Source organism: Vollenhovia emeryi, unplaced genomic scaffold (genome assembly GCF_000949405.1).
Source record: "Vollenhovia emeryi isolate VEMERY1.0 unplaced genomic scaffold, V.emery_V1.0 DF939126.1, whole genome shotgun sequence".
Classification (NCBI taxonomy): domain Eukaryota; kingdom Metazoa; phylum Arthropoda; class Insecta; order Hymenoptera; family Formicidae; genus Vollenhovia; species Vollenhovia emeryi.
This window is the reverse complement of record NW_011967240.1, coordinates 4,307,492-4,332,979: the sequence shown is the minus strand read 5'-3', so window position 1 is coordinate 4,332,979 and position 25,488 is coordinate 4,307,492. Positions and strand designations below refer to the sequence as shown.

Genomic DNA, 25,488 nt, shown 5'->3' with positions numbered 1-25,488 from the left:
GATTAAGCAAAACAGTTAATTGACCGGCTATGTGTTTTTTTAACACAGAGAAAAATCCAAATAATTAATCGATAGTGTGTACAGCATCAAATATATCGATAAGAGATTTAAATAAATTGTCAGTATAAAAATCACCGATGGACATTTATTCTCTCCAGATTCAGTACTGTCTTTCCAGCAAGTTATTCAATTATTCTAGAGCGTAAGAAATACTTAATCAATTTTTCTGTTATTTAGAGAATAGATTCTCAAGAATCTAGAAATCTTAACGACGCGGATATTCGTTATATGCATCGATTATATAATTAAATGGATAGTTCGATACGAAAGTTGAATTAAAGAAAGAAGCGCTCAAACTTTTCCATATACATTTACCCATTAAATATACACAGTACAAATGTTTAACTTTTTAAATAGTATTTTCTTATTAACATTGATTTATCACAATCTACATTATTAAACAGTATTAAGTAATGTGTCGCAAATAAACGCGGTAAGAAATGTACAATACTTATTTTAGAATAGTATTTAGTTTTACACACCTTTGCCATTAATTTTTTTCTATTATTATATCATACACCAGCTGTATCAGTACAATTCGTAATGTTGAGATGAACCGAATAAATAGAAAGAGAAGAGATATTTTACGCCGTACAGGACGACTACCGTTTCTTCGTCTGCATTGTGTAATAATGTCTTTTTTTTTTTTTATTACGAGTTCACTTTCAAGCTCAGTTTCAAGTATCTGTCCATCAGTAAGAATTGTCACTGGGATTCTGACGTTTTCACTTAGCGATCCCATTAGTCTCAGTCCATTATTGCGTCGTCCTTTCTTTCGGTCGCCTAACTGTACCAGTTCTCTCTTTCTTCGTCGCGCTTACATTACCACCGGACGTAAGAACAGCGATGATTACATCCGGGAAACGCACATTTGCTTGTAAAGGAAAACACCACCGTATCTTTACGGTCATGCAACTACATACACGTACGACCACGTGCTCAGACATCCTCTGCCAAGTATAACAATCAAGGTGGGAGTACATCGCACGTTGCAACGGCCGGTGAAGGAAGCTTTTAACAAGTTTATCGTCTTTGTCCATCATCATTTAATTATATTTGCCATTTTACACGTGTAGCTCCTTGTACACTAATCGGCTTGTGTCGTAGAACAGTGTTGAGAGAAGTATGTGTATCATATTATGAATAGATTAAGATTTCTAATTAATTGCATAATATCACTTAAAGGATAATATCGATTAGATCGCATTACGTTAGGCGAGCCCGTTCGGCTTCGCGGGTCTCTGGCAGACAGCAAAAGTGAAACAGTGGCATTTGCGGAAGTATTATTTTGCGAGAAATAACAATATTATCGTTGAGACAGTACCATTTGATAACGAGACCGTGACAAGAGCTTACGTTTGTACGTAACGCTCTCTTTTTGATAATTACTCGCACTGTGTCGTTAAAGTGACAATGAATTAAGTGGATACTTAATCTTATTAGAATTTATCAAGATGATGCGGAACTACAGCGGGCTTGGCTGGTATGACAAGTAGCCTACATTCGAAAGAAAGAAGTGCGAAAATGAAATACGCTGAAAGGAGTGGACAGTGTTAATCAAGTCCATTACTGTAATTGTTCCAGTCGTTTTCCAAATGTAGCTCGTTACGGATCGTAAACTGCGCTTGATTAACAGTATCCCAGATGCTACGTTAATGCGCGAGTTTCTCGATCTTTATTATACATTGTATATTATCTTTATGCAAGACTTGCATTTGATAATTTCACGCCTTGCTAATTACTTAATGAAATGAGTATATTTCTTTGAAGTGTAAATCTTCTTCTCTTTCGTGCATTAATAGTCTAATGAAATGTACATTGTCTAGGTCGAAATATGCAAAGCGATGTATTAAGTAACAAAGTAACTCTCTCTTTCCACTTAATTACCAAAACTTCACTTATCTCATAATAATGCAGAGCTTTACTTATAAGATGATGGAATTTTTCAAGTAGTTTTTCCGTGGCGTTTAGTTCTTCTAGAATGGAGCCACTTGGTCATTTTGCAGCCCATACGATTCTCAACATTCGTGTCCAAATAAACATTTAGAAGGCCTCAATTCGCCTTCTGTCAGCCATTATTTTCAGCCCCGCGGCCTCAAATATTGAAGCTATTGCCTCATGTTAATATTGAACTTGTGGAATTACCAACAAGAGTTGACAATGCGAGCCCGGAGGGCCTAAAAGTCAATCTCTTCAGAATAAAAATGATCATCAATCGCACTCAATAAAGAGATGAACCGGGACCTAGAAAGTGGCTAACAAAAGGCGAATTGAGGCTTTCTAAATGTTTATTTGGAGACGGATGTTGAGAATCGCACGGAGTGCAAAGTGGCTTGGAAAAACTCCATTCTAGAAGAAGTAAAAGCATCACCGAGAGACTAGAGGTGACCGTAGAAAATATCACCATAAAATATTTCGGCCACACCATAAAAAAGGATGAGGACTCGCTGGAAAGGCTTATGATACAAGGAAAAGTGGAGGGAAGGAGGCCGAGAGGACGATCGCCTTCACGTTACGTTGATCAAGTGGCTAGAGTGACCGGTAGTTCTGTATACGAATCCATCCGAGTATCCGAGAACAGAGAGAGCCGGAAAGAAACGATACATCAATTGTAGACCGCATTAATATCCGCATTATTTCGTGATACCATCACGATGCTCGGCACGGGCGGCACGATTAAGAAAAAGAATATTGAACTTGGCCGATGTATGTAACAATACCAAGAAATAAGCGTTGAAAAGAAAAACTCATTTCCGCATGACACTATTCTGCAACACGTAAAGTTAGTCATGCATGCAAATTGATGGATAAATCTACAACTGTTTCTGCTTCTCGATGCAGAGGTTTGCACTTATAATCACGTCTGGGTGGAGAATATCGTCTGTTTTACCCGCATTCCACTCTTGATGCGTTGCTATTAACGACGATTGGCGCGGCGGAGTTTTCAGGTTCGTTTGACAAGCAGGTCAGAGGGATACTTACTTACGGGGCTGTACGACATTGTTTTGGTTGAGGGGGTCTTTCCTTCCGTTGTGTGGCGTTAAACAGCGCGTGGATCAAGTACGGGCGCGTGTACCAAGAATCTTAATGCCTTGGTAGGAGAGGCTAATGGGTGCACACTTATATAAGTCACAATGCAACCAGATTCTAACGAGTAGTCTGCGAGATTTATCGAGCTGACCAGCAGAGAGGCCAGAGTAAACCGTAGCCGAAGAGAAGCGTGCTAGAGACTGCTACGAGATCGGAGGAAGAAGAATCTCGACGGGCCAGACTACACAATTGCTCATGATGGATAAACGGCGTTTCGTAGTTTGGATCTTACATTTTTTTCATCTCGCAGTGCTCTGCAATTTAGTGACTGCTAAAAGTGAATATACGAATTTGTTCGAACGGTGCGCAAAGGAGAAGAACACCTTCGATTGCTTCAAACGGCGCGCCCTGGAGATTCTCGACTCGGCTATCCACGATGATTCTGTATATAAAATCAATGATTATATTTCACTAACTAAAGATCCGGCATCCACCGCCAGAAGTTTCCCGACGACGTCTGAGAATGGCACGGAATTAAGCCTCGATCAGCAATTGGATAACATGTTCTATGAGTATTTGACGTCGAGAAGCCTGAAACTGACAATACCGGGCAACGCTTTTGAAGGTAATAAATTATCATTAAGAAATTACTTAAAATCCGTTTATACACTTTTCACTTCAATCGTAGCAATGTAAATTATTAAATATCATTTCAAATATTTTATCGACGTCGTTTTGTATCAAAAAATGCTAATTGAAAAGAAAAAGAATTTATAAACATTTAAATGCATTTGCAATATTTACAGGGAGGAGAAAGAAGAACAGGGGAATGGGATATATAATGATAGCAGGTGCCGTGATGGCAGGTAAGGTTCTCGTACAAAATATTAATATTCTAATTCATAGAAGAAATAATGTTAAAGTTAAGAAAGACATAATAAACAAGACAAACAGCTTAATTGGCTTACTGAAACTTCTTCAAACTATTTAGCTACATTTTTCAACAATATTACTAGTAGAAGCAACGAATAGAATATATTTTTCCACACAATACCGTGCGGAAAATAATTTTTATCTTATCTGTTTCCTTATTTTGATACTTGAAATAAATAAAATACCTAGTTATAAAAGTAATTAGTAAAACGGTCAGTTCTTCCAACCTTTATAAAATAAATGAAATATCAATTATTTGTTCAGGCATGATGGCACAACTAGCTTATGGAAAAATTGCTTTCATCGCTGGTACGGCTTTACTGACGGCGAAAATGGCCTTAGTTTTAAGTGCGATTGTCGGCTTGAAAAAGCTCGTGTCGAGCGGAGGAGGCCACGAAGTGATCTATGCGACAGCATCGGAACATCATGGAGGTGGTGGTGGCGGCGGATATAGTGGTGGCTGGCAACGAGCGATGGAATTTGTTCCTCCAACCTGAATCAGATTCGGCTACAAATCCCGAAGTTTTATGATTTAGTTACCGCATGTAATACATCTTCCTCGATGTGTCTGATAATGAAAGTATATTAACGGTTTTTTTAAGTTTTTTAATTTAATTTATTCATTATTTTAATATTTAATAAAAATAAATTAATACTTACATTACATCCTCCTTTGCCTCGGACGAACATGCTATTCCATAAATAGACAATATACAATACCAAGAATAAACAATAGATTATATTATTGTTCGATAAATATACATATATGTTTGATAATATAAGTATATGTTTGATAAACAATATATAATAATATTATTATGGTTCAATGCTTTGTCTTACAATTAGATGTCACATTGATTTGAGAATTTTATTTCCCATTAATATATTAATTTATATTGATATGGCATATAAAATCAAGATAAATATATTTTTGTGTGTATTTAAGAGAAAGGTATTAAATATTTTTTATTATTATATTATTTATCATATTGTTATTTGATTTGCTCCTATTTATAGCCTGTTCCCTATTTTATAAAATATAATGTAACGGCTAAAATAATTCCAACTCTAAAATACCACAAAATACAAATGTGTTTATTTATTATTTTTATAAACACCTTTGATATAAATAATTACACAAAACTCTAAAGATATGAAAAATAAGTTTAACAAATTATGTATTTAAACTTTTTAAATTATTACATACTGTATGTATTATATTTTATTATAATGTATCTGTATTTGAGAGGTCAACTGTCGTAACTGGGCATTTAGCAAATGTATACAGGACAGCCGAAATCAACTAACATTTCTATAGGTCGGTTTTGATAATATTTTTATACTATACTAAAGTTTTTGATTAAAGATATTATTTTTAAACAATAATGAAATAAATAATTACACATCGCTATACATATCGTTAGATTCTTTACTGTATTAAATGTTAAGACTAATATGACAGCACATTAACCATTAAAAACCTTTTGAAACCAACATTGCTCGTGAAAGTAATTGGCCTATTGAAATTTAAAATTAGATAATTAGAGTATTAAGTCGAGGTAAAAACCTCAAAATCGATAGTTTTGCAGTTACGATAGTTCACTTCTTAAGTATATATTATGTATATTAGATTTTATTACAATATATTTGTGTTTACAGATTTACAAATAGTTGTTATTAAGGTCATTCTACTCTTAGTTAATTCGTAGCGTACGACTGCGACTAATGTAGAATGGGCTTTATACGACTGTGGATGTACAAATAAATTTTCTATTACATATTGTCTAAATTAAAGCTGTTTTTACGTCAAATATATATTTAAAGCACATCTTTGGTAACTTTTGCTGTTGTCTTTTTCAAAATATTAAACTGTGATAAAGCATGATAAGTCTTGAATTTGTAAATACTTTGATTTGTAAACAAATTTATATAAGTGACTTTATGAATAATTTCTTTTATTTGCTGGTTGTCAATTTTTAATTAAAATCTATTTATATTGAAATATAAGGTGTCGTCGCTTTCGATGTCCGTAAACATAATCATTTCGACGCTCGTAAGTATAATCATTACGGTCATCATTGTAATCACTACGGTGATCGTAATCGACACTTGAACTATGGGTTTGTATGTAGCTGGTTTGTGGATGCTTCACTATTTCATAAGAAACTTTGTCGGGATCTGAAAGGAAATTTTATTAATTGCATCATTTGATCTAAATTAAATTGTCATAGAATTTGTATCACCTTATAATAGATTAATTTTATAAAAGTTAATCTTTCAAGTTTCCATGCTCAAAAAGATTTACGGAATGTATTTTAAGAAATTTTTGGAAATGGTCGCCACTGATAAAAGAAATACAATCAAGAATTAAAACGATCTAGGCTGGTTTGCCTGGCAATAATGCGAATGTATTTTAAATTTAGAATAAAAATATATTATAAAACAAGATGAACAAATTATTAGACGACTTAATTGGTAGATTATCTGCCAGTTAGATCGTTTAATAATTTGTTCGTCTTGTTAATCATTTACAGGCAACGAACAACGTTTATTCTTGATATTATAAAGAATATGTTATAAATTTTTACTAAATAAAATATAACTTAAATTGAGGAAATTTATTTCGAATTCGTAAATTTGTGTACACTCTTCGCAATATTAACTTTATTCCGTTTTCCATTTTTTACTGATTGTAACTTTAATGTTATTGAAAAACAAATATTTACATGCAGTTTTCTTGATCATAGAGATTTGGATTTTCAATGTAATAAAATTAAATAATAATAACATCAGTGATTTTTATTAACTGTATCTGGCAATTAAAATTCTTATTGCGAAAAATATTACCCCAGCCAGGATTCGAACCTGGGTGGGGTAATATTTTTCGCAATAAGAATTTTAATTGCCAGATACGGTCAATAAAAATCACTGATGTTATTAATTACTTCTGGCGACTTTTAAGAATATTCTTACTAATTAAATAATAATCTTTTATAATTTATGATTTACCTACCACGTACCATTCTTTTTTAGAATTGAAGCAATGGCAATCGCTAAAGCTATTTTGGCAAGCAATATTGCCTTTCCTGCGAGAGCTGCAACGCCGTGTAGTAATCCATAGACCAGCGCTGCTTTCAAAGCAGCTATGATGTAAAATATTAGTCTATTGTTTCTTCTTTTCCTTTTCCGAGCAGAAACTGAAATTTAAAAATAAATTAATCATTGAACTTAGTTTACTATTAAATTACTATTAAAATCGCAAATGAAATTATATTAAATTAATCAAATCAATAGTTAAAAAACCAAAGAAACTGATATTTATGAATAAATTCTACACATGCGACCAACATACATTTTTATTTTTACTCTCTTTTTCACTTCACTCATAATATTAGATCAAGAAGCATTATTATTTTCTAAAGAAATAATGAACAAGATAATAAATGTAATAAACAAATATACAATGTGCACAGTTTCTCTAAATTATTAATTCAATCCTCTAAAATTATTAATTCAATTTAATTATTTCATATCACACTTGCTTCCTTAATAATTGGTTATGACATTCAAAATATGAAATAGAGTCGCTAAAAATCCTAATCTCTCCTTTTCATTGTTTCTATGTTAATAGAATAGTTTTCTGTTCAAGAGTTGAATATTTAATAATAGCAAATAAAAGTAATGCAATATAGAAATAATAGATAGCACAGGTATGTATTTGTATACAATTTGAGAGATAATTTTGCACGAAGAAGATGCTGTTATAAAACACTTTTGTTTTATTTAGTATACTTGTATATAGTTTTATATGCATGTCTAATTTCTATATGATATATTTGTTTCTAACAGAGAAATTCATTTAACATTCCTTTTGCCCAGAATTACTTTAAAAAGGATATGAGATGTACGAATACACTTTCTTTCGTGCACTGTACATATAGAAATTATGAATTTAAAAAATAAGCAAGAATTCTCACCTTCAGCCACGTCGTTAACATCATTAACATCATCTAGGAGAGTTCGGGCTTCCCTGCTGGATTGCGTTCGATTCCCGCTACTTGGCGAAGGAGTATTGGCCGACTCCTTAGTTCTACACATGGAGATGTCACCTTCATTGCCGGCACACTCGTTTGTCCCCGCAACTTTTAGTAAACGATTTCTGTTCACGGGTTCGCAACAACAAATGGCGATGAAACCGCCTAATATCAGAACCACGAAGAGCCGCCAAAGCATGTTCGATCAGAACTGACGCTTTGTGGAGATCGTCATATTTATAGGCTCTAGCAATTAGTAATAATGGCGGAGTAAAGTGATGTTACGACATACAGAGCGTGAATGCATCTATGGTAAAATGCATCATGCGCGTAAAATTATTCCAACCGGTGCTGTAGAACCGTACGTTTCTGCACGCACATAGTCGCGTACATATTCAGTATAGATGCAGTACCGTACTTACCACAATGTTAAATCGAGTGCATGAAGCGCAGTGAGAAGATAAGCCTCAGCGGCGCGTATCATCATTTTCGACCTATCCAAAGTACGGAGTAACGTGTTTGTGGGGGTACGCGATGCAAGTTGACTCGTGTACGCGCTCGGATTTACGCTCAGTGAGGTAAATACCCGGGGGAAAAAGCCATGTATCCAATTTTATCTAATTGTATCAAAAATGTCAGATATGATAAAATTTGATCAGATTAAATCCAAATTTTATCCCGATAAAACGGTATAAACATCTGACTATATCTGACCACATCTAATTTGATACATTTACAAGTGGATGCATTAAAATTTGGATATAATCTGATCAAATGTTTCTGATACAATTAGATAAAATTGGACATACGGCTTGTTTCCCCGGGTATTAGATAGACAGAGACTGAGTGGGTGAAGTAGAAACGGAGAGGATGAAATAGATGAAATTTCAAATTTATCGAAATCGAAGGTCAGGCATCAACGCATATGTTGGTCAGAGCATATAGTTTTATGTAAGCTGTCGGTACGTTTTTTTTTATGTACACATGTTACGGGCCCGTAATTTGCGAGAAAGGTGCTTTATTTAATATCAAATAGACCGATAATAGAAACGTTGTTGAAGAAAGTAGAAAGTGATGTGAAACATTTGATTAATTTACGTGTTAGCCCTACCTACCGTTTAATTTGTCTTACATACACGCTTTTCCTACATTTTCGAATTGATATACGTTTCATTCAAAGTATCATCAATGGTTTTCACTTATTGTTTGACGTTTGTGACTGTATATACTATTATTAATTCGAGAATTGTTCCCCTGAATATAACAGATTCAAAATGGCGTGAAACTCGGCCGAGTCCCTTATTGTTAAACGTGTAATAATATTACTTCCCGAAAGTTCTTTCATAATATTGCAATTTAAGGTGAGCAAATTATTATCGTCGCCGTCTTGTGTATTATTCTGAGCCACACGCACCGTCGGATGTGCAGTGGCGGTAAAAATCATTATATTACAATGGAAAAGCTGTTCGGATTTTAACGCTCGTTGCCGTGGAAAAGAAGTTATTCAATGAATTGGGAGCCGAATTAAGATAAGTGGATTGTCAAGTGAATGATAAAGCTTGCTTTTCACTTGTTGCAGCTCCCACGATCCTCGCGCGCCGGAAAGTGGAGAATAAGGCCTAAAAAGCATGATCTTTTTCTTCGACGAGTGTTTTGTATGCCACTGGGCCAATCGAGCATCCTCGATTCACTACTCAGAGTATGCAGGGTTACAGCCTCTGAAGGTTACCGGCTATACGCATCCTAACATGGCCGTTTGTGCAACACAGAGAATGCAGCTCCCGCGCTTTAGTGTCCGACTGACGCCTGAAATTCCTCGTATATCTCAGGCGTTAATGTGAGGCGTAATTCAAAGAGCCATTATTCTTTTTAAAATATTTCGCGATGTTTTATAGATCCCGCTGCGTGCCTATGTCCGCTATGTAAATTTCACGTTTCCGCGTATAGCTTTTCTTCGCTCGATCATAAAGCTCGCTCATCGCGAGCAACGCTCGATTATTTCAACAAGGTTTTTTGCTGTTACATACACGCCGCTTCGATACTCCACATCAGCTCTGATAGAGGTCATTGGGGTGAAGGAATTCTTTAGGCTTGCTATTAAACCCTACTAAATTTAATGCTCTCGCGAATGAGCATGATCCGGTAATGAGGTAAATTAGAACCCTCCGCGTGCGAATCGGCAAAACCACCTGTTGCCGATCGTTGACCTGAATCTAATAACAGGCAGAAACCGTCCTGTTCTTGTCTAAAATATCTCTCGAGGAAATCGCTCATGACGGTTTAACCTATTGCCTCACTTTTATTATTCTGGAAACCCGTGCGTTCCGCACCACAACTGATCTTCCGTGCAGATTAAGCTTTTACTCCCCACAAGAGACTCTTCTCAACTATCTACTTTGCCGCACTTTATGTAGTTTGGCAAATACAAATCACAGGGTCCCATGATAAATGGGTAGTCCATTTTAATTTTCAATTTTCCCCGCGAAGAATAGTATCATTGTGACCCAATGACGCCACAGAAAGTATTCTTTCGGCAAACTTCCGCGAATTAGACGTTGAGGGATGAATGGGATAATTCATGCGACGTCGTTAAGATAAATGTCTCGCGGCAGAGGCGTCCTACTTCTCTACTTTTGCGAACAATCGAAAGTCCGCCGCTTTTGTGACTTGGGACCTGAGTGGTATCAGATAACAAATAATAATCGAGCCAAACCGCACTGTGCGTAGGTTCAACGCGGCGGAATCCATTTCTCGCACCGCTCGTGAGAATATAACTGCGCGTTCAGAATGTGGCACGGGCCTTAATACAGTTAAACACCGTCTGTGTGGGCCCGTGGCACTGACTATGGGATAATCGCGAAGTAGGTAACAGTATGGAGGATGCATCGCGTTGGCTCTTGTCGCATTAGAGATGCGCTAACCTCGATCGAGTGTGTCGAGGATGCGCCATGCGCTCAGCTTCACGCTCCTAACAAACCGTGATACGAGAAGAAAACAGCAATACGTCGGGCCCCGACAGTTTTGTGTGTGGGTCTGCACACACATTATTAATCCTTTCGAGGCTAAGTGCTATAATTCCGCAGACGAAAGTCGCGGATCTTTTATCTCTCGCGCAATAGTCCAACTGACAATTTCTTAAAAGAAATCAAAGGCATTGCTTCTTACTGTCTAAATCACCAAAATTAATAATAGCAATTACTTAGTAAGAAAAAAAGAGCTCTTATCGAGTTCCGAAATTTTGCTTTGTTGTCCATTACTTCATTAATTGTACGTGGTAAATTGGCAAAGCGAAAACGTCTAGTAAACGAATGCATTAATCAGCAGTCATATACAGAGCGCATATGTATGTCGAAACATTGCCAGTAATTGAGTAAATTAGCTAATTATACGCCATAAGGCTGCGAATTCCAGGCTCGTAATGTTCATTCATCTACTACTGGTATCTCCATCTCACAGCTATCGCGCCAAAAATGAACGACAGCTGGTTTATACATGACGTGTACCGAGGGATGCGATGTGCACGTAATCAAAGCGCAATTTGTGCAAGAGTGAGGTGCTGTGCAGTCATAAGTTATACTATTGCGCAATAAGGCGGTATCACGAAGCACGTTATTGTTTTATCCGTTTCGCTTTGCGGTAATTCGGTGCCAACGAATCTGGAACGAAACAAAATTTCTTTTGCAAATATCGCTGAAAGAAAACGAAGATGGCGACAGTAATTTCCGATTTGCACGTTCCTCTCGTGCAATTTAAATTCCGAGCGATAACTATAGATCGAGGCGCGGTGGGAAAGGGTCAAAGGAGATGAGGAACGATCGGCAACGAATCTCGTTACATCTCACATAAATAGAAAACATTATCGGTCCGCCATCAGTACGGGGCACAAAACGATGAGAATGATGCACCGAAATGCAGGGAAAGTAGATCATTCGTGTCGATAATCCTCGCTCATTCCGCGCCGCAGGAAAATCGTTATACGATAGGAAGGTCACGGGCTGTCCGTAACCTGGAACCAGTTTCTAGCAGCCTCACGTTATGCCAGGGGTCAGCGAGATCACGGTGCCAGATACTCTGCCGATGCAGTCCACGGCGCTCCCCTCTGGTCTCATCCCAAGACGGAAAAGGCTTTGCCTCTCCTCCCGCGCAAGATGCGAATCATGATGAGGCCGCACACTAACGTCACGCGGAAGAGAGAGACACACACACACACACAGCTCGTAGGTACGTAACCGCCGCGGCGAAATTTAATGAACGAATCGCGTGGCCGCTGTTCAACAGCAGTGTCTCGATCTCGAGACGCGAGTGGGTCTCTGTGTCAGGAAGGGTCACATGCTCTTGGCGCGCTACCATCATGAGAATTTTTACCTCAGCCCCGTCCCGCCGCGATGGCAGCTGTATAGCGAGCTGAAAGAGAAAGAGGAGGATGCAAGGACGAGAGGGGTTCGCGACGGAGAGAAGATAGAAGAGGATTATCCACTCATACAAGTGAGGTCGTGTCGTCACGTGCACCGGCATATCCGTCCGTTTATACGAGAGAGAGATACCTCAACCCCCTTCGTGAAGGATGGCACCTAGGAGGATGGCTCCTCGCTGGTATATATCTGCCCGGAGACTTGGTCCTGATGCCAGTTCTCTCTAGTCGAGGATCATCCAGCTCGTGGGTGCGCGCAACTATTTGTATCTCCGACTAGTCGCTTCGGATTTCGAGTCGCGTGCCTCTCGCGTGACTTCGAGGATACGAGGTGTCTGTGATTTAGTCCCAATTCGCCCAGCTAAAGCATCCGCGAGTTGGAAAAGCCATCCGGGTCCAGCATGTCGGCGATTAAGATTATATCCAAGTGCGTGCTGCTATTGTTAGTCTGCGGTGCAACTATCCGCGCCGAGGAGGACGGCGGATTCCTTGAGCGAGGATACCGTGCTCTTTATCGTGTCTACGAGGAGTGCGAGCATCGCAATTTGGCTGTGTCGCCGTGTTTGAAGAAGAAGGCGGTCGCCTTCTTCGAGAGACTCGGCCGTATACAGACTTTACCGATCGGCGACAATATCGAGCTGGTCAAAGTCGCGTCCACGACGGACGACAGCTCGAAAAGCGCCGATCTGGAGAAGACCCTGGCTAGAACCAACGGAGGGGCCATGGACGAAGTACTCAACGATATTCTGTTCGAGCGCGTGGCCGCGCTAATGAACAGTTTCAACGTGCAGATCAGCTTACCAAAGACAAATTCCGGCGAACTGAAGCGGAGTGTCGAGGAGGGCCGTGGGAAAATGAAGAAGATGATGGGCATGATGATGATGGGATTCGCCATGAAACTCGCCGCGTTAGTCCCCATTGCTATGGGCGTGCTCTTCCTGCTGGCCGGCAAGGCACTGATCATCAGCAAGATCGCTTTGGTTCTCTCGCTGATCATCGGCTTGAAGAAGCTCCTTCAGCAGAAGCAGGGCGGCCACGACCACGGCGGCTGGCAGCAGAGCGGCGGATGGGACAGAAGTCTCAAGGGAGTCGTGGGCGCACCGGCGATACCGTCATTAACGGAAGCCGATCGCGAGTACGCTCACACCTTGGCTTACAGCGCGCGGCAGAAGCATTAAACGGCTCGCTAGCCGAGAGCAGCAATGGGAAATCTTCAGGTATCGGGAGGGAGCAACGCCTGTATCCAAAGGAGCGGACAGTACGCGATTTCAGAGACAGTTCGAGACATCGAAATAGATTCGCTTATTTATCTTTGAAAAACAAATCACCGCACAAATTGCGACGAAACCGAGAGTGTAAAGACGGCGTGTATCAGTGACGTTGATGTTGGAATAGCTAAATATTATTGTGAAAGGAAATGTCAAAAATGCAAAACTTTTTCAAGTATCACAAGTAGGCAAGTAGATTCGAATGGGCGAGCTGTCTCGTTCGTGTAAATTTGCGCAAGTCTGCTCGTTTTTTCGAATGATCATCGATATAATAACAATATTGTATCGCAATTTCTCGTCTTTTAAATTAAACGGTTTTGTAAATGACATAACTTTCGACGCAACAATATAATGGAAATGTTTTATCGTATGCATTTGACGAAACGAAAAAGTTAACGCGACTCGCGGCAGCTTTTTGTTAAGAGAAAATGCGCAAACTACAGCTAGGCTGTGTGAAAATTACCATGCCAAAAGAAACTGTAAAACAAAAGAAGCTGCACCGACAGGTGTTTGCACTTCAATTACACTGCCGGCTATCCCGACGAATGATGTAATGAAATGAGAGTAATTTTCATACACGCAAACGTTTCTAACGGTGCTGGTCTCAAGTTTTTGTCGATGATCGGAACGCGATCAATCTCAATCTCGAGGTCGAGCGAAAAGATGACAGACTTCATTCTTGTATTAGCCGAATTTGCAGTCGTTTCTCAGTACACTTGCGATATATTTACATTTATTTATAGTACCGCAGCAAGATAGGCGGCAAATATATATAATATATTTATTTTAGATTAATGAAATAACCTTAGAAAGAGAGTTTGGAATGTGTAGCTTGCGACAAGTACTTACACGAGTATCAATGTTTACGTTACTAAATCGTGTGTTCAGTAGAGTAAGCGTGACGACTAAAACATTTGAGTATTAAAATCTAGCGAATAAGAAGCACTAATTTTTTTCATCTGTCAACGTTTATTGTAATGATTAACTCATATAGATATATTACATTTTAAGAAACATAACATTTATTTCGCAACGATAGTAAACCATGCGGATCGTTTCGCGCAGCGGCGTTTTTTCATTTGTGCCCTCTGAGATGTGGAAAAAGAAAATTTACTTAATGCGTTTATAAGCATACACTTGACGCGACGCATTCTACGAGATGTATACGAGGTGTATACGTGTTTGACTCCGAGAAGCGATTATAAATTCGGCCTTAAGTGTTACTTTGTGCACACAGGCGTTCAATACTTTCTCAAAGATAACAACGATTAGTTATACAAGTTTAATCTGACTGTAAATTATTACGAAATAAAGTCGTATGTCATTCTCACTTCTTAGTGTATTCTTGGTGCGCGCTCCTTCCATAGATCCTGCTTGACTTGGTTGTCAGTGTACTTTCAGTCCGAGAACGGCGGCGAATAGAGCGAAGAAGAATCCCGCGAGTAGCGTTGTTCCTTTAAGAAGAATCAAACCTCCGAGTATCGTTGGTATTAGAGCAACAAATTTCAGTTTGTACGCCATCAGTAACGCCATCATAGTTTTGCCAATCGTTGCCTTCCGTTTCTTACGCCGTGCTTCATCTGGAAATTGTCACGAACACTCGGATTAGAGCCTTCAACGTACTTTTCGTCACTTAAACTTGTTGAAACGCGAATTACTTAACACTGGCAGGTAATATTTACCTCATAAGTTGCATGATTGCGTGGACGAAAATGATATTAGACGTTTTTGTTACAAGATTACGTAATTAACGTGAAATGTCGATCGTTTGATATATTTTTAACTTATTGCAAAACTGAAGAGCTAATAATTATTATTGACAGCATTTCTCAGTGCTTTGGTATGAAGAATATAAAATTCTAACTGTAGCAAAATAAATATCGGATATATCTTATCTAAAAAATGATAAAAGCCATTGTGGTATTAAAGGAAAACCGTTACACAACGGTAGTGTTAATCATACCTGATCAAGACGACAATTCGAATATAATACTCGCCACTATCTTTTTGCGTCAGTATATTTTATGGCGCCTGCGTTACGAGAGAGATAAAACCATATCCGCCATTAAAGCTAACGCTACTCGTGATTTACCTCGGGCCTCCATTTCGATCTTGGAATATGCATTATAGATGTCTTGCTCGATTGAACGATGGGTCTTGGCTACCTTGTCCCTCGCGTTGCGACCGTTGACCGAAGAAACAGGGCTCTCGGGTGTGACATTCTCATACGCGTGCCTGAGGACCTTCTTGCCGGAAGTGACGGCTCTCTCTTCCTCCTGCCATTTCTCTAGCGCCGATCTCGAATGCTCGGTCGCGCGGCTAACGCAATTCAAGGTCAGCAGAATCGCGACCAAGTTAACTCTCGATAGCATCTTTCCGCGAGTTCATGAAGAACTGGGGTGCTCGCCGGAAATCCACTGGCGGTGTCTGCGCGCGGCGTTTCGTCTGCAATCGCACTCTTACGCCTATCTCACCCTATTTCATCGTCAAGACGTCATCGCGCACTGACGGTTTTCCCAGGTCACGCGGCACCCGACGAGCGTTTTCTCGAATCGCAAAAACATCCGAATGGGTGACCGGGAGAGCACTCTCTTTTTCCCCAGGACCGACGACCGATCGCGAGAGACGAGCGCGCTACGGCCGATGAGAGCACGACATGCCGCTCCCGTTCCCCGTGTCCGCCTTTTGTCACGCCCGTTCTGCTCCGCACGCGGAATTTCCAAGTCGTTGTCCACGAAAACGACGGACAGGAAGCCAAGTCCTGGGGAGGAACGGCGTGGAAAGAAGGAATGAACGGCGCAACGATCAACTGCGAACTAACCGATCCGCCGTTGATCCGCCGCTCGACGACAAACTGACCGGACGCCGCGGATACCACGCCGGGCACGCTTCAGTTGCCGAGAAAATCGGCAGTCCGTGTAAAATGAGCTCCGACCGGCGAGCTAGCGAATATATATGCTCGCGGTAAACACTATGATCCAAATTGTCAGTGCCGATATATGTGTCACGTTATATCGCGGAACGGTATATACGACGCGCGCGCGCGCGGTCGTTGCAGATAAGAAGGCTGGCTCCTGCGGGTGGTCGCGTCGCCCAAGAGAAAAGGAGTGCGGCGGTCCTCGCGTGAATGAACGCGTTATAACGCCCCTATAGGGGCGGAAATGGTCTCGCGGGACACGACGCGTCAACGTCCTTTTGCGATCGGCGCGTAAAGCGACTCTTTTTTCAGTTACGCCACGCAGGCATTCGGGCCGCCGAGAACCGATGTCGAATCCCCCGCGTTCGAAACGCTCCGCGTCTCGCGCCGTCTTACAAGATCGCCGCGCGATTTCATCTACCTCGGGTATTCTTATCTCGAGGAAAGTCGGCCTAACGACGTTTGATCCAATTTTCGAATCTCTCGGATCAAAACCTGATACGGATGTTCGTACGAGTGGCTTTTTACGCTCTTGCGCCGAGTCACTCGCGAGACATTTCACGCTTACACGCTAATTGGCACAGCATGTTCGATACTTTCGTGATTGAATGGTCGCACCGGGCAATTTCCTATGTTTTAAAGAACAACTCGCGCCCTTTGTTTGAACGGAGCTTATTCTTCAATCAGCCGCAGAACACAAATTTATTTGACGTTTTTGCACCGCTCGATAAACCTGTTCTGTTAAAATCAACTGCTGTTATTTTTCGTTCATCCTCATGTAATATTTGCGATCGAAACGATATATCCGGTATGGTCTGGGAAAAGTTGCGTTACTGTTTCACTTCACTCCTTCCCACTCGCTTTTCAATTCTGTTACGCCACTTTTGGATTATCGATTGTCTCTCTCGTCAGAGGAGCGTCTTGCGCTCGTAACCGAGCATCGCAAACTGCACTACATCTTACAATGCTGCTGCATATTTATCTCAAGTATCCGAAGTACTCGGAGCACGTGGTTCCGCTTAAGTGCACAATAGAACACTGTACATTGCTGTAACCGGCGACGTAAATGAGCATCTTATTTACCCGCGGGATAAGAAATTAGAAATCTACGTGTATACGCGTAGAAATCTACGTGAAAAGATTGACCGATCGCGGATCATCTCGACGAGATTTGTTTTCTTATTTAGTTACGCCCAGCAGATATGCGGGTTGCTAATAACCCACAGCAGCTCTAAATGATCCTTACAACCTGATAATATTCTCCTTCTCGTTGCGTCTAATGCACCAATTTGCGTATGTAGGTATATGGGTCCGAAAATATTTATAGATGCCGCTCCGACGGTTATTTTCCGTGTGTAATGTCTCAAAGATAGTACAGATACAATATTTTGACATAATAAGGACAACACAGGTGGTTACTTAACTGATTTAATAAATTCTCCGTTGCCTACTTGTACTGCTCCGATGTTTCTCCAGTGGCACCATTTAAGTGTCAGGGAAATATTTCTCTACGAAGTTACACAACATTGGCATTCAAATGAAACGGCGACTTTAATTTGCGCCACTTGTCGAATAAGAAAGTAATGTGACAAATTGTGCGCGAGAGTGACACCGAAATTTTAACCGATATAAAGTGAATTTATGTTACTCCACAGAGTGGGTAGACATTAAGGCGTTTAATGCTCATTAAATTGCGGTAAATCGCGGTGAAATCATTGAACAACTTTGCGTAATTAAGACGAAGCGTTGAAAACACGTATCGGATGCTCGCGCACGAGATTGATGACACAAAGCGTTACGTTCTAAGCGCGAGATTCCGTTTTATTGAATGATTAATAGCCTGACAGTTTCCAACAATCATCAGGTTCTTATCTGCTCTAAAAATCACGAGTCACATGCACCACATCGGACAAGCTAATACTTAGCAGCCATTATCACGTATGTACTCTCTCCGTGACTTTCTTCATTCTCGGATGTTGCGTCGAGCCAGTTTCACGAGTAATAAACCTGTATATTTACTATCGCAGGAAACCTGCACGCACTGATTACGCACTGGTATCAAAATTGTCTTTTTCAATGTATCGTTTCTAATTCGCTAATAAAAGATATTGCCTACGCATTATAATGTCTGTCGCTATTGAAATCACCAGACTGGCTATTCGAAGACAGATTATAGCAGCGTATTAGTCAAGTCCCTCGTGTATGAAGCCGGCAACCCACATATCGGTACGGTAGTTTTATTTATATGTCACCTAGATGTATTGCTGCCGATTCTTGGAAAGAGGAAGTAAAGAGTAATTTGACTGTTCTTTTCGCAAACCCCAAATGACAATGACCGTTACGAGTAGAGGGAATATCGAAAGACGAAATGAAAAGGGCAACGTTGATCCCGTGCGTATTACTGGCGCCTGGTTACATCTGTTAAATCATTGCTGCTATTTTTTTTCTGCCTAACACGGGCTTCGATAATTTTTGGAATAAGCACCACTGAATTTTATGACTGACAAAATATAACGTCATATTTACGTATTATCGCTGCAGTTATGGTTATTACAAGTGCTCGAAGAACGCTCTTAAATTATTATGTTCCTGAGATATTGGAAACCAGCAATTGTTTTTACAATAAACAAAAAGCATCACTGGCAAACAATATCGCGTGATTTCTGTACTAGATTTATGAGCGTAATGAATATCATTTGTAAGCTTACTCACGTGGAACTATTATTACTGTTATTACTGTTGTTAGCCGTAGTCCTAATTTTGGCAAATAACAGGCGCTCACAAAGAAGGAGTCTGTCATTAGTGATATAACAGCTTTGCTCGTAAAGTAAATGAACGTATAATAACATTAATATATACGTGTAAGTGTACATAACGGTATGAAGTAATAAAAGATACTAAGCTACAAATTTAAACACGCATGAAAGTCCCAAAAAATTACTTTCGGGGTAAGAAGGTACGTCTCGGATCCGTTTAACAGTAAACGTGACGTTATTTCATTAACGACAATACATTCTTCGCCCGTAACGAAAATTATTTAAGAAAAGTGATTACTCTGATTTATATAAATAATTTCTAAAAATCTGATTTCGTTAACGTGGTTAACGTAAATCATAAAAAAACGTTACTCTTTACTGCTTTTCCGACGTTTATCTATCGTGCTCAAGCGTATAACATCATTTTTTGTGACGTTGATAGAAAATCGATTATCGATGAGCATGAAAATAGGCCTTTTTTGCAGTCTTTACCTATTAATTGAAAAGTTGATTTCTAACAAGAACAAATACACTTTCTTTTACAATTATTGACTAATACTCAGTTTTATACACTGCATAATAAAGATCGTATGATATCATTCACTAGCAGTTTGTCGACATTTTTCAATATTAATTGATCGTTAACATTATTATTAATTTGTCAATATTATTTTAGCTTCTTTACAGTACAGCATAACATTCGTAAAATTTTATCGTGCAATAAGAGCTGGGCTTTAATTGAAATTAGATACCGATTATTATCGTTGCAATAATTGGAACGCGACTGATTCTCTTTAATTATAGATTCGCTTTTGCAATACAACAGCTTAATTTACCGGTGGTATACTTTTTTTTTTATTGTCGGTATAAACAGGCCGTAAGGTCGTGGCAGCTGGAGCTCGTCTTCGTGCCGTAACTGCTCGAGTGTAAAACGAGCTGAATTGATAATAGATGCCGCACACTCTCACGACAAAGGACAGGTAATGACGAGGACGTTTGACGGAGAGAACGATCTACTTACCCCGGTCGAAATATTCCGGGGAAGATTCGTCGTTCTTGAGAGTGGTCGACGCGAACAGCGTCCAATGATCGTGGTAGACTAGCTCGGGAGGTACGGGAATGGACGTTGGATCCTTCGTCACGCATCAGTACCAAGTTAGATGAGCAGTCTCCTCCTCTGAGCTTTTCGCGGTCCCACTATATAAACTAATAGCCCGGTCTGGCACGAATGTCAGTTAACATTGGCGAAGAGGTCGGTCGCGATCGCGGAGTTTTTTTTTCCCGAAATAAAACGTGATTACAGAGTGTGTTATAAAAAGATATTTAAAAAAAAAGGAATAAAAAGAGTCTAGATGCCGGAAAGATGTTACTGCTGTACATGCTACTCTTTCTACCTGTCCTCGTCGCAGCACAGGGATCGCAATCAATGAAGACACTGGACCGCGAGATGCTGCGGAACGACTCTAGAGGGTCTTTAGACTGGATTGGTGAAAGCTTTTTGAACACCATTGATACAGTTTTTCCTATTTCGAAATCGTACAATGATGTAGAAGGTACTAATAATAATTCTTATTTGCGATTGCATGTAGCCCGGGAAAATTCTACCCATATTTTAATCTAGCATGTTTGGTATTTAATAGACAAAAAAATTTAGATTTTGTCTTATTCTATTTTCTTAGATATATTAGCATTAGATAATAAAGCAGTGCGTATAGAGAAGAACAATTAAAAAATATATAATTAAATAAAAAAACTTTTAACAAAAAATACTATTATATTAATAATTAGCGTATTTACTCAAATATTTAATGCCATCATTGATTTAAAAAATTATAGCTCTTTAATCGTTTTTATAAAATTTAAATATTATAATGTCAAATTTTTATATTATGTATAAATATAAAAATATTGTGTTAGATTAAGGCACGAAAGAAAGAAAATTAATATGTCTTTACTACTTTACTACTTTACTACTTTACTACTTTATAATAAATATATGATTGTATTATATTAATAAAATGTCAAATAGTAAAAGTTAAATTATTGCAAAATTCATTAGCTATTAAATGACATCTTTAAAGTGCCTGATTGTGTTTTAGTATACATTGGTAAACATTTTCTTCGCGACACTACCGTAAGCTTTTTACAGCAAATTTTACGTAATATATGTACATAAATAGACCGAGGGAATTACGGGATAACGAAATGGCAAATCTAGCGCGGTATTTCAAGTAATCAAAGATTTGAATAATTTGCTGCGAAATGGAATTATGAGACCGCGTATTAATCAAACGCTGTTAAAGGAGCGTGTAATTGCACATGTTGTCCATTACGTTATGATACTTTTGGGTTTACGGACGCGCGGAGCCTCCCGGTACAAAAACATAACTGCTTTCTACTCTAGTTCATCTTTATTAACTTCCGTGACGATCGTACCTAATAAGGAAGTTTATACTTCGATCAAGCCCGGTATGCACATCCTGGTTTTCGAGGGAACAAGATACTTTTATAACATATTATAACTTTTTAAAGTCAGCATGTGTAACGATTAGTAGAACGTTACGGACAATGTAGTATAGGATGTATCGAGTGGGGATATAAAAGATGTATATTTACTTTTTAGCAGCCGTGGTTTTTTACATGACTGCTGTGTATGAAAGATATGCATATAAATTTAAAATGTGTAACATTTACGTAATTCTTACTATACCTATTCATATCTACTAAATATTTCTCTTTTTTTATTAATTGCAGGGCGTGATAAGAAGTTCAAAAAACTGAATAAGTACGTTCTGCCTTTGATTATTGGATTTTTGCTGATAAAATCGATTCTATTGCCCATCATGTTAAAGGCACTGGCTATTCTAAGTGGAAAGGCTGTTGTGCTGAGTTTGATGAGTTTGATCTTGGCAGCCATAGTTGGGTTAAAAAAGGTTGCCCAGAAGGAGAGCAGCCACGATTATAACAAGTACAGGCGACAGGATGTGTACGGTTTCATTGATGAAGTGCAAGAATTGGAACCTTATCGATTTTACAAAGAACGACGTAGAAAGAAGTGAAAAGAATTGTTAATGGACAATAAAGTTCCTCGTTTGTTCCTCGATTATTCTGATATATAATGTATTTGCCGTAGGAAAGTACTAATTTAATTTTTATTTTAACTTTAATTTTAAAGAATTCTAAATGGATTGACGTAACATAAAATTAAGAATGAGCTGTATTTGTTTATAGTTTTAATTAATTTTTTATTTGCTCTATTTATTTATTTATTTAAGCGTCCAAATATGATAAGAGATTACACTAACAATAAGGTCAAACATTGTAAATATAATAAATTCAAAAGAAGCATAATCGAAGCGTTGTCATATACATATATCTAGTGTTGTAAAGGTTTCTCTTTTCATATTAACATGAATGAAAAATTTTATAATGGTGATACGTTAACTGCTTACGATTATCGTGTTAAATACGATAACTGATTGTTGATATATTGTTGTTAAAAACTATGAAACCCGCACACGCTACAACGAAAATATATATAATTTACTTATAGTTAATTTATTACATCGCGATAATAGCTCCGCGTCCCTTTTACTACTGCAATATCTCGGACAAAATTTCTTTTCGAAAATGAGTGTTCTCAATGTATCTCAACTCATTTCACTAGTGTGATGTAAGAAAGAGAGAAAGTTTCTTGATTCCGCGAGAAACTAGTTTGCAGATAGCGTATCCTCCTCGCATTTCTCTCTTCATAACTGTCCAAGTTGAATTATTCAGAGTTATGTAAATAGATATATTTCCAATAAAAGTTTTCGTGAATGTTATAATTACAACACGTTTATATAACTTTGTATGATCAAAATATAAATGTCACTGTTAATTATGAAAAAAATAAAATATTGTAACTACTACAGGAACATTTATTGTTTGCAAAATGTGAACATTTTTAAACATTCCAAAATATTAACATAATGAACTGTGCACCAAACGGTTGGAAGGGAGAAAAGGAATGTTCTTCACGTGAAATAAAACGGGAAAAAGTGAAGATGACTGGAATTGACCCGAATATAAGTCATCAACCTTTGATTCTCTAAGATCCTGTACAGCTAGAGACGTTCGTAAAGGGCTGTTATATACTTCACATTATATCACTTTTATAATAGAAATATAAAGTTTTACATATGCATACATCAAATATTGTACATAGATATTGATAATTGTTTGCGTTGGGCATCGTTACTGACAGATATGTTAATTAGTGACTTTTTGCAGTTTGAATAAAGAACTATTAAAGTTTTCGTTTTTCCTAAAAGAAAAATATATCTTTTAAATACAGATAAATTTGTCGCAGCTAAGAATAGCCACGTGAGTTTCTCCGAAATATCATATTCGTAAACGGAAGTAACCGATAGTATTCCTAACCCAGAAAATTAATCACAAAATTGTCTGCGTTCCTTCCAGGTCGAATACCGTTAAATGAAGATGACGAAGTCCCTCCTGTACCTGTTAAATATTTAAACAGATTCGCGTGGAGTACAATGGAATACCTCCCGTGAATAAGTTATTTGTTACATTCTCAAGTGGTGAAGAGTAACCTTGATGATGACTTTATCATTTATTGTTTCGTCATATTATATCAATTTCTCTCATGTATAATTCAGTACATATCTTCTTAAATATAAATTTAACAAAATCAATATTTAACGCTACAATTGTTAAGCGTATGTGAGACCTCTCATAAAAATCAACTATTTATTTTCTATTTTACAACAAAAATCTATCTATGGTATACTTGCATAACAATTCTAAGACTATAACAATCGTTTCTTTTATCTGTATTTCAATACTTTTAATATTTTTGAAAAATGCAATTTTTACACGATGAATATTCTTGTAAGTCAGAGTTGAGCGATTGTAACAAAATTGAAAAACAAAGGAAACTTGCAGTAATCGTTTATCGTATACCTGGATATTGTTCACTAAGTATCGAGGTATTTGGAAATATCGATCACAATATCTCTCGTGTTTTTTATATAATAATTACAGTTTACAATACTCAATGACAACATAATAAAATAATCGGACACGAAAGTAGTAAAAAATTTTTAACTCAAGTTATGTGAGAAAACCTGTCGAAAACGTAATCTATAGTTCATGTAATACCGACGATCGCGTGGCTGGGTCAAGGTAAGCAACTTGGTGCACGTGCTTGGTTATAGGAGAGTGCATCAGTTCCAATTTATAAAGGAAGCTGGATTATGATGCTTGGATTGCTACAAAAAGATATTTAAAACTAAATTAATGCGTTATTAAATCAACAATGTTGCAAACAGATTCAATAGGTTTAAAATATTTGTTATTTACACTTAATATGTTTGTTTAATATCTTTAAGTTTATTTAATCTATAATCTAAAATTGTGTACTCCGTGATGTATTCTGCGTTTGCTTTACTCACAATTCAAAGGAAAATTACTACTGGGAATTGTTCACATTTAGCGTCACCTAAATGCACATGCACACACGCTACTCGTAAGAAAAGCGTATATCTGCGACCGCGAAGCATGTGCAACCATGAATGGCGGCGAGGTGCGAAATGCACGTCTGTCATCGCCGTTGTTATCGGTTTTCTAAACAATTTACTGTGCGTGAAGAACAAACAGAAAGTGCCACATGTCAAAACGTTATTAATCTTACAGGTGAAAAAAAGAAGTGAGAGATATATCCGGAGAAGTAAAATCTACAATAATATGAAGTATTTATTTTTTAAATGAAATTATAAGATAGGCTCAACGTAAAGAAGGAAGTTGTCGCTAAGGTATTAGGAATTAGTACTTTCTTCAAATATAGCGGCCTCAAAGGTTCTTTCTCCATATAATCCCTGATATACTAAGCGCTACCTCCCCTACTGACCCAAATTCTGAATGGTTACTGTGGTAAACGTAAACTTCTCTCGGTGACGTTAGGGAGAGCGACTTCTAGGTCCGCCCAAGTAGTGACGCGTCTCTCCACGCAGTCATTCGTTTGTTTAAAAATTATCGAAGAAAGTTTTCTGGGGAGGTGGTTGGCGTTTACCTGCAA

At 38.2% G+C, this 25,488-nt stretch overlaps 5 protein-coding genes across 5 annotated transcripts; 3 read left to right on the top strand and 2 right to left on the bottom strand.

Moving 5' to 3' along the window:
* Positions 1-3,105: 3,105 nt before the first annotated feature.
* On the top strand, positions 3,106-4,762 carry LOC105569119. The gene is made up of 3 exons (XM_012025310.1): positions 3,106-3,715; positions 3,897-3,956; positions 4,288-4,762. Exons 1-3 carry the CDS (start codon positions 3,346-3,348, stop codon positions 4,518-4,520), a joined length of 663 nt encoding a protein of 220 aa, XP_011880700.1. The 5' UTR covers positions 3,106-3,345; the 3' UTR covers positions 4,521-4,762.
* A 932-nt stretch (positions 4,763-5,694) lies between these two features.
* On the bottom strand, positions 5,695-8,607 carry LOC105569117. Its single transcript, XM_012025308.1, has 3 exons — positions 8,001-8,607; positions 7,044-7,220; positions 5,695-6,201 (listed from the first exon to the last, which is right to left on the bottom strand). The coding sequence occupies exons 1-3, from the start codon at positions 8,254-8,256 to the stop codon at positions 6,011-6,013; spliced, it is 624 nt and encodes a 207-aa protein (XP_011880698.1). The 5' UTR covers positions 8,257-8,607; the 3' UTR covers positions 5,695-6,010.
* Positions 8,608-12,266: 3,659 nt separating this feature from the next.
* LOC105569116 lies at positions 12,267-14,094 on the top strand. The gene has a single exon (XM_012025307.1). The coding sequence runs from the start codon at positions 12,870-12,872 to the stop codon at positions 13,644-13,646; it is 777 nt and encodes a 258-aa protein (XP_011880697.1). The 5' UTR covers positions 12,267-12,869; the 3' UTR covers positions 13,647-14,094.
* An 818-nt stretch (positions 14,095-14,912) lies between these two features.
* Positions 14,913-16,108, bottom strand: LOC105569115. The gene is made up of 2 exons (XM_012025306.1): positions 15,829-16,108; positions 14,913-15,316 (listed from the first exon to the last, which is right to left on the bottom strand). Exons 1-2 carry the CDS (start codon positions 16,106-16,108, stop codon positions 15,123-15,125), a joined length of 474 nt encoding a protein of 157 aa, XP_011880696.1. The 3' UTR covers positions 14,913-15,122.
* Positions 16,109-20,772: 4,664 nt separating this feature from the next.
* LOC105569164 lies at positions 20,773-22,468 on the top strand. Its single transcript, XM_012025363.1, has 2 exons — positions 20,773-20,962; positions 22,164-22,468. Exons 1-2 carry the CDS (start codon positions 20,773-20,775, stop codon positions 22,466-22,468), a joined length of 495 nt encoding a protein of 164 aa, XP_011880753.1.
* The last annotated feature ends 3,020 nt before the right edge of the window (positions 22,469-25,488 follow it).